Source organism: Melanerpes formicivorus, unplaced genomic scaffold (assembly GCF_026170545.1).
Source record: "Melanerpes formicivorus ecotype bairdi unplaced genomic scaffold, bMelFor1.0.p_v2 SCAF_253, whole genome shotgun sequence".
Classification (NCBI taxonomy): Eukaryota; Metazoa; Chordata; class Aves; order Piciformes; family Picidae; genus Melanerpes; species Melanerpes formicivorus.
Window position 1 is genome coordinate 143891 of NW_027142605.1, and position 9248 is coordinate 153138.

The window sequence follows — 9248 nt, forward strand, 5'->3', positions numbered from 1 at the left end:
CCCTCTTTGGACCAGCTCACCTTGCACAGCAAGAATGATTTAGGTTGCCCAGGGAGGTGGTGGAGTCCCCATCCCTGGAGGTGTTCTGTGGCCATGGCACTTGGGGCCGTGGTTTAGTGGCCATGGTGGGGTTGGGTTGCTGGTTGGACTGGGTGATCTTAGAGGGTTTTTCCAACCCAAACAATCCTCTGACTCGATGATTTTGGGCAGTACTCAGTGGAGCTCCTTCCTCCTTTCCCCTTCCACTCTTTGACACCTCAGATTCAGCAGTATTACTTCATGCTGCTGCAGTCTGCTGAGGAGAGCAGGGACTTGGCACTGCTGCTTCGATGAGGGAGGCTGCATCCAACTGGCTCCACTCATGGCTCCCAGGAATGGCAGCTGTACAAGCTGGGAGTGTATTTAAAGCTTCAGCCCCACAGCAGCATGATTAAACACAAGCCACTTCCCTTCCAAAAGCAAGAGGAGCATCAAGCCAGATCCGAGTTATGTTTGGAAGTGGTGCTAAAAAAAGCCCCCAGCAAACCAAAAGCCACACAAAGCAACCCCAACCTAAATAACTGGAGTAAAAATAGCCCAGAACAGGGGCTAAAAAGGAACTGGGTGAAGTGGTTTGTTTGTGGTTGAGTGAGCAAGATCCCCAAACAAACAGAACCACACAGGCACCGAAAGGATTCTGCAGCTCGCTCTGGTGGAGCTAAGCACGGTGCTGCAGCTGCTCCAAGCCTTGGGCCAGCCACACTGGAGGCACAGCTCTGCTCTGCTCTGCTCTGCTCTGCTCTGCTCTGCTCTGCTGAAGCCTCACATGGAAAACTTTGTCCAGCTATGGGATCCCAACACAAGGGCAACGAGGCTGGGGAGGGGTCTGGAGCACAGCCCTGGGAGGAGAGGCTGAGGGAGCTGGGGCTGCTTAGCCTGGAGAAGAGGAGGCTCAGGGGAGACCTTCTTGTGCTCTCCAACTCCCTGCAGGGAGGTTGTAGCCAGGTGGGGGTTGGTCTCTTCTGCCAGGCACCAAGCAGCAGAACAAGAGGACACAGTCTCAAGCTGTGCCAGTGGAGGTTTGGGCTGGAGGTTAGGAAGAAGTTCTACACAGAGAGAGTGATTAGCCACTGGAATGTGCTGCCCAGGGAGGTGGTGGAGTCCCCATCCCTGGAGGTGTTCAGGAAGAGCCTGGATGAGGCACTTGGTGCCATGGTTTAGTTGATCAGGTGGTGTTGGATCATAGGTTGGACTTGATGACCTTGAAGGTCTCTTCCAACCTGGTTTATTTATCCAGCCCACCCCCCCTGCCAGAGCAGTGTCACCTAGGGCAGCCTGCACAGCAATGCATGCAGGTGGGTCTTGAAAGGCTGCAGAGAAAGAGACTCTAGATGGTGTTGGGTGATAGGTTGGACTCGATGATCTCAAAGGTCTCTTCCAACCTTTTCTATTCTATTCCATTCCATTCTATTCCATTCTATTCTATTCTATTCTATTCTATTCTATTCTATTCTATTCTATTCTATTCTTCCATTCCATTCCACTCTATTCCATTCCATTCCATTCCATTCCATTCCATTCCATTCCATTCCATTCCATTCCATTCCATTCCATTCCATTCCATTCTATTCTATTCTATTCCATTCCATTCCATTCCATTCCATTCCATTCCATTCCATTCCATTCCATTGTTCCATTCCATTCCATTCCATTCCATTCCATTCCATTCCCAGGCTGCAGGCCACAGGTGACAGGTTTTGTTTGGGCAGTTCTTAAATCAAGGCTGGGGGGGGAGGTAATTAGCCCATAAATCCCAGCCCCCAGGGCCGTGTTAATAACTTTGCTCCAAAAGGGAGAGCCAAACAGCGCCAGGGAAGGAATGGGCTAAACAAATAAATAAGCCCAAGAAATCAATGAGCACAGGGCAGGATAACCATGATAAATATTTTGGAAACAGAGAGAGAGAGAGAGAAAGAGAGACAGAGCTGTGTGGAATATATCAGCACCCAAATGGGAGGGATGCAGAGCAAAGCAATCGTCCACTTAATCCTGATAGTCAGAGACAGAGAGCTGAGGCTGCTCCTGCGAGGCAAAAGCAAACACCATCCTTAATCATTAAAGTGCCCAGCTCTGACAGCTCCAGATTGGAGACTGGAGGAAGTTTCTGAAGGACACCAACTGCTGAGCAGCTGCTCAGCTGCTTCCCCTCCAGTCAAAGCAAGGCTTGAGTATGTGAGGAATAGGACAGAATAGAATAGGATAGAATAGAACAGAATAGAATAGAATAGGATAGAATAGGATAGGATTGAATAGGATAGGATAGGATAAGATAGAATAGAATAGAATAGAATAGGATAGAATAGGATAGGATTGGATAGGATAGGATAGGATAGGATAGGATAGGATAGGATAGGATAGGATAGAATAGAATAGGATAGGATAGGATAGGATAGGATAGAATAGAATAGAATAGAATAGAATAGAATAGAATAGGATAGAATAGGATAGAATAGAATAGAATTAACCAGGTTGGAAAAGACCTTTGAGATAACCAAGTCCAACCTATCACCCAACACCATCTGATCAACTAAACCATGGCACCAAGCACCCTATCAAGTCTCCTCCTAAACACCTCCAGGGATGGGGACTCCACCACCTCCATGGGCAGCACATCCCAGTGGCCAATCTCTCTCTCTCTCTAAGAAGAATTTCTTCCTAACATCCAGCCTGAACCTCCCCTGGCACAGCTTGATTTTGTGTCCTCTTGTTCTGATGCTGTTTGCCTGGGAGAAGAGACCAACCCCCACCTGGCTACAGCCTCCATTCAGGGAGTTGGAGAGAGCAAGAAGGTCTCCCCTGAGCCTCCTCTGTATGTGGCAAGGGTTTGAATTTTTGAGGTCCAGCCTGTGGACCAGACCCCTCCACTCTACCCTTGCTGAGGTTGATCTGGAATGCTGCATCCAATTCTGGGATCCCTAGTTCAGGAGACACAGGGAACCACTGGAGACTACAGAGATGCTGAGGGGCCTGGAGCAGCTCTGTGAAGAGCAAAAGGTTCTAGGACTTGTTCTGGGCTCCCCAGTTCAAGAGGGACAGGGAACTACTGGAGAGAGTCCAGGGGAGGCTCCAAAGCTGCTGAGGGGCCTGGAGCTGCTCTGTGAGGAGCAAAGGCTGAGAGCCCTGGGCTTGAGAGCCTGCAGAAGAGCAGCCCCAGAGGGGAGCTGAGCAATGCTCAGCAAGACTTAAAGGTCCTGTGGGGGGCAAGAGGCTGGGGCCAGACTCTGCTCAGTGGTGCCCAGGGACAGCACAAGGGGCAAGGGACACAAAGTGGCACCCAGGAGGTTGCATCTGAGCAGGAGGAGAAAGTTGTTTGGTGTGAGGGTGCTGGAGGCCTGGAGCAGACTGCCCAGAGAGGTTGTGGAGTCTCCTGGTGTGGAGAGCTTCCAACCCCCCTTGTAAACATAAGGAAAACATTCTTCACTTTGAGGGGGGCTGAGAGCCCAGAGGGGTTGCAGAATCTCCTTCTCTGGAGGCATTCAAAACCTGCCTGGATGTGTTCCCGGCTGATTTACTCCGAGTGACTCTGTTTTACGCGGGGAGATTGGACTGGATGATCTCCAGAGGTCCCTTCCAAGCCTCAGCACGCTGTCATTCTGTGCAATAAACCCTCACACACTGCCCCAGGGGCACCAAACACCATCTCAGCCGGGCACGACCGTCCTCATCCAGCCGGAAAAGCTCTGCCCACAGCCAACCCAACCTACCCTGCACAGGCAAGGGAAGCACTCCAGCCCGAGCGCTCATAAGCAAGCTGAACATGTCCAACTAACCCATTTTACTCCTGCAGACTGAGTTCCAGAGAGCAGTGTGAGCCTCCCTGCATTTCCATACCGGGGGGGAGGCAGCAGCAGCGCTGCCTACACGTGTTGGCTCCGCGGTGCCTGTCCTCAAGCCGCTCTTCGCTTCTCCACGCTCCCAGCCCACGGTTGCCGCCGGGCCCTGACGGCGCAGACCAAGGCAGGTTGGGAAGGAGCAGATGAGCTCTTGGATGAGATGCACTACCAGAGTCAGAAGGAAGAAAGCAGAGCAGCTCTCTCATCCAGAGCCTTTTTCTTCTGCCTCAGTTCTCAGGCAGGACTTGTTAGAATGGAATGGAATGGAATGGAATGGAATGGAATGGAATGGAATGGAATGGAATGGAATGGAATGGAATGGAATGGAATAGAATGGAATAGAATGGAATCATAGTATCATAGTATCATTCAGGGTTGGAAGGGACCACAAGGATCATCCAGTTCCAACCCCCCCTGCCATGGGCAGGGACACCCCACACTAGATCAGCCTGGCCAGAGCCTCATCCAGCCTGGGCTTAAACACCTCCTGGGCTGGGGCCTCAACCACCTCCCTGCACAACCCATTGCAGGGCTTCACCACTCTCATGGGGAAGAACTTCCTCCTCCCCTCCAGCCTCAATCTCCCCACCTCCAGCTTCATTCCATTCCCCCTAGTCCTATCACTACCTGAGAATAGAATAGAATAGAATAGAATAGAATAGAATAGAATAGAATAGAATGGAATGGAATGGAATGGAATGGAATGGAATAGAATAGAATAGAATAGAATAGAATAGAATAGAATAGAATAGAATAGAATAGAATAGAATAGAATAAACCAGGTTGGAAGAGACCTTCGAGATCATCGCGTCCAACCTATCACCCAACACCACCTAATCAACTAACCCACGGCACCAAGCACCCTACCAAGTCTCCTCCTGAACACCTCCAGTGATGGTGACTCCACCACCTCCCCAGGCAGCCCATTCCAATGGGCAGTCACTCTCTCTGTGTAAAACTTCCTCCTAACCTCCAGCCTAAACCTCCCCTGGCGCAGCCTGAGACTGTGTTCTCTTGTTCTGGTGCTGCTTGCCTGGGAGAAGAGACCAACCTCTGCCTGTCTACAACCTCCCTTAAGGTAGTTGCAGACAGCAATAAGGTCACCCCTGAGCCTCCTCTTCTCCAGGCTAAGCAACCCCAAACACATGCTCCAGCACATGCCTGGTTTGGGGTCTGGGGTTGTTTATTTTCACCCAGTGAAAGGCAGAACCCTGCCAGCATTACCTCACTCTTGTCTTTGGAGACAGAAAATGCCCTTTGCACCTCTGAGCAGACACCAAACCTGTAAACCACTCCTTGCACTCTCGTTCCTTCAGTTTGCATTTGATCCTTTTCCACCTTCTATGCTGCCTGTCTGTGCCCAGTTCGACCTGCACCACTTTCTTGCCCGCCCTTGGTGTTTTTTTTCCTCCCAACTCAGGAGTGAAAGCAGAGGCTTCACGTAGCCCAGACCCAAAGGGCTGCCTGGGGCTGCCCAGCTCTGACAGTTGCCCTCACAGCAAACCCCAGACCCTGGGTTTGGCACCACACACCCCAGGGAGTGATGTCCCCCCTGCAGCGAGCTCTCCAGACACACCAAACCCCAGAGCAGTCACTTCCAGCATCTTCCCAAGGAACATCTCTCTTTCCTAGGGATGCAGAGGTGGAGGAGCTCCTTCACTCAAGGACAATGCAGAGGTCACTCTCTTTTGCTTCAGAAGAGAGGAGGAAGGACATGCTGTGACAGAGGAGTTGGCACCAACCTGCCCTCTCACCTTGCTCCACACGGCAGCTTGATGCAGGGAAGGCAGATCCAGTTGCTTACCCTGGCACGGAGGGCTCTCATCTCCCCCCACCCCTGTGTGTCCCTCTGGAGCCACACACCCTTTGGGATGGGAAGAAGGGGGGGGAAAAATCCTTCTTTGCTTCCTTTCTCCTCAGCTGCCTGTTTGCTTCCTCTTTCCTCTGCCAAATGATTCAGTGTGATGGCATAGGTCTGACAGGAGATATGGGGAGCACCCCTCTGCGCCCCAGACCAGATCCTGGGATGCTGCTAGCTCTCAGCAGACCCCCAGGGCTGCCACATGCTCCTCTCCTTCCCTTTCACCCTCAGATCTCTGCAGGATGGCTGGACAGGACCACATTCATTAGTCCTTCTTGGTGGCATGAAACAGCTGCTGCAGGGCATTCAGGAGCTGGCTGCATCAAACAGAATCTGCCCTTAACTCCAGCACCACTCCCCACTGCATCCTTTGCCCTTTTCCAAGCCAAACCAGGCTTTGTGTTTCTTGGGACAGGGTGGAGCACGGTGCCTTGCTCACCACAACGTGGAACAAGAGTTCATCAGAGCCTGCAGCCAAGCCCTAGCAAACATCATCACACCTGCAGGCTGGGCAATCACAGAGTAACTTTGGCTGGAACAGACCCTGAAGATCATCGAGTCCCACTGGTAACCCAGCACTGCCAGGTCACCACTAACCCATGGCCCTCAGCACCACATCTCCACGGCTTTGAACCCCCCTCCAGGGATGGGGACTCCACCACTTCCCCGGGGCAACCTGTTCCAGGGCTTGAAAATGGAAGAGGGAAGCAGCTTTTCACAGCCCAGAGGCTGAGCATCTGTTTCTGCTTGTTATTCCCCAGTTTCCTTACACCACGGTGCTGCTCTGTCCTGCCAGGGAGGGCCTGCCTCCAGCTGCTGGTTGATTTCTTTCCTCATTTCCAAGTGTGCCATTTCTGCTCCTCCTAGCAGCAGCAGCACAGCATATGCTAACTCAACAGTCCTGGGCAGCTCGCTTCATCCCACAGGGATTTCCTTTCCCCTCCCCTCTAGCAGCCAGGCAGGCTGATGTGACAAGTCCAAAGAGACAATTTCCTTTTGATTTTAGGTATGCATCTCAGGCAGCCCTCACAGAAGAGGGAATTCAACTCCTCTCCTGCGTGTGAAACAGCAACAGCTCAAACTAGTTATCTCTCCCCACAGACACCAGCAGCCCTCACAGAGTGTTTAATCACAGCATACACCTCTCCCTCCTGGATATCTGCAGAGATTAGAAGAGAGGAATATTCCAGCACAATAAACATCCAGCTGCTAGCCATGAAGTATGGGAGGGGGACTCAAAAGAGTTGGGTTTCAGCTCTCAATTAGAGCTGTTACGAGTCAGGCTCTCACCACGCTGTAGCTTCAATCACAGGATGGTGGAGTGCTGGGGGTTGTGAAGGGACCTCTGGAGATCATCCAGCCCAACCCTCCCTGACAAACCAGGGTCATCCAGAGCAGGTTGTCCAGGATCACAATGTCCAGGCAGGGTTTGAAAGCCTCCAGAGAAGGAAACTCCACAAACCCCTCCAGTCCCACCGGAGCCTCCCCAAGCAGAGATAACTCTTTGGTGGTCTGCAAACCAGTGCCCTAAGGTGAGGAGGGCGATCCCTCGGCAGGGTCGGTGGGCAGAGCCCTGCCTCCCTCACACCGAAGGGAGCTGGGAGCTTTCGGAAGGTGAAGGCAGCAGCTCCGCGGAGCAGAGCTCGTCATTTGCAAACCAGCTCACGCCGCACGACACACAGAGAGACACAGAGCCGCGCTGGGTGCAGCCCAGCAAACCCGGCAGGAATTCGCTGGAGCAGGCTCCAAACCGAGGCCAGGCTGCCCGCCCCAGCTGCCAGCCCCCGGTGTCCCAGTGGGATGGAGCCCAGCTTCTGCCTCCTCAGGCAGAGTTCACCTGAGGAAACTTTGAGAGTGGAGAAACGCGAGGTGCAATTATGCTGGAAGCAACAGGGGAAATGTGCCAGCAGCAGCTGGGATGGCTGCAGCCTCCCGTTTGTTGTTCTTTATTAAAAATTAAGAGGGCAGCCAGTCCCTCACCACCCACTGCTGGTGGCCAGAGCTACCCTGAGAGCAGAAAGCGTTAGCTTTGGTCCAGAGGAGATAGCAGTGCTCAGGGAAACACTTTCGTGGGCAGAGCTCTGCTGGAGAGCTCCTGCGAGGGGGCTGCGACGAGAACTCGGCAGTTGAGGGGGGTCGTGCCCTGCACCCCAGCCCCCGAACTGCCCAAAGAGCGGCACGACTGCGACCCTGGCAGGAACACGCATCGAGAGAGCCCGGGCTGGCGCTGGCGGGGCGGCGGCAAGGAGTCCGGAGGGGACCGTGAAGGAACCCGAGATGCACCGGGAGAGGAACTGGGATGGGAACCAGTGGGAGGACCGGGATGGGAAGCGGGGGATGGACCGTGGGGGAACCGGGATGAAAAGCGGGGATGGCCCAGGGTGGGAGCTGGGTTGGGGGGGGGGGGGGGGGGGGGGGATCTAGGCTGGGAACCAGGCGGGGCTCAGGGCTGGGAACCGGGAAGGAACCAGGAGGAGAGCCGGGCTGACTCACCGCGGAGAAGTTGTGGGGCCCGCAGAGCTCGCCGCGGTACTTGCAGGACAGCAGCATGTCCTCCAGCTGATGGCCCAGGCGGTCCATGAAGTCAGCGCTGATCCCCTCGTAGTGCCGGGGGGGTAAAAAGAGGCGAAAATCGGCCAGCTTGGCGAACCAGCGGAGCCGCGCCTCGTCACCCCGCAGCAGCTCGGTGAGCAGCGGGCGGGCGGTCCGGTTGGGCAGCAACAAGCCCAACCAGTGCCCCGCGTAGTAAAGATCCCCCTTGGAGAGGCGGGGGAAGCGCAGGGGGTTGTTGTTGCAGAGGGTGACGGCGGGGAAGGGCAGCTGGCGGCTCCACTTGGTGCGCACCTGGGTGTGCGAGGGGAAGGAGAGCCAGTGGAGCAGGCGGTTGGAGGACCAGGAGAGCAGCAAGCCCAGCGCCGTGCAGAAGGCCAGGACCCAGAGCGCTCTCCGCGGCAGCGCCGCCCGCCGCGAGCACATGTGCCGCAGACCGTGCAACCGGCTGCGCAGCGGCGGCCACCGGCGCCCCCCCCCCCCCGCGCCATCGGCGCTCCCCGCCGCCGCCGCCACCACCGCCACCGCCGCCACCGCTGCCACCACCGCTGCCACCGCCGCCGCCCCGGGATCAGTGCGAGGAGCAGCGCCGCGCCATGCCGGGCCCCGCCAGCCTCCCCGCTCCCCGCGCCGCGGCCGGCAGCGGCCCCGAGCGGCGGGGGGAGCCTCCGTGGGCAGCCCGCCGCGCCGGCACCGAGCTCTCCGCCGGGCAGCAGTTCCGGCAGCGCGGCATGCCGGGCCCCGCTGCTGCCGCCGCCGCCGCCGCCGCCGCCGCCGCTACCGCCTTCTCTCCGCACCCCGCGGGGGGCAGCGGGGCGGCCCTGCCCGCAGACACCGGCCGAGCCTCCCGCCCGCCCGGCCCCGCCGCTCACATGCTGCGCTGCCGCCGCTGCCGCTTCTTCACCCCCCTCCACAAGCACCACCCCGCCCCGTCCGCCCCCCGCTGCCGGTACCGGGCACCGCCC

The 9248-nt window shown here is 55.9% G+C and overlaps 1 protein-coding gene across 1 annotated transcript in view; it reads right to left on the reverse strand.

The window, feature by feature from the left end:
• LOC137458491 (acid-sensing ion channel 2-like) overlaps nt 1–8741 on the reverse strand; it is a 137125-nt gene extending 128384 nt beyond the window's left edge. The window contains 1 exon segment of the mRNA XM_068169972.1: nt 8227–8741. Coding sequence (XP_068026073.1) covers nt 8227–8709 — 483 coding nt within the window. The 5' untranslated portion in view covers nt 8710–8741.
• Between the last annotated feature and the right edge of the window lie 507 nt (nt 8742–9248).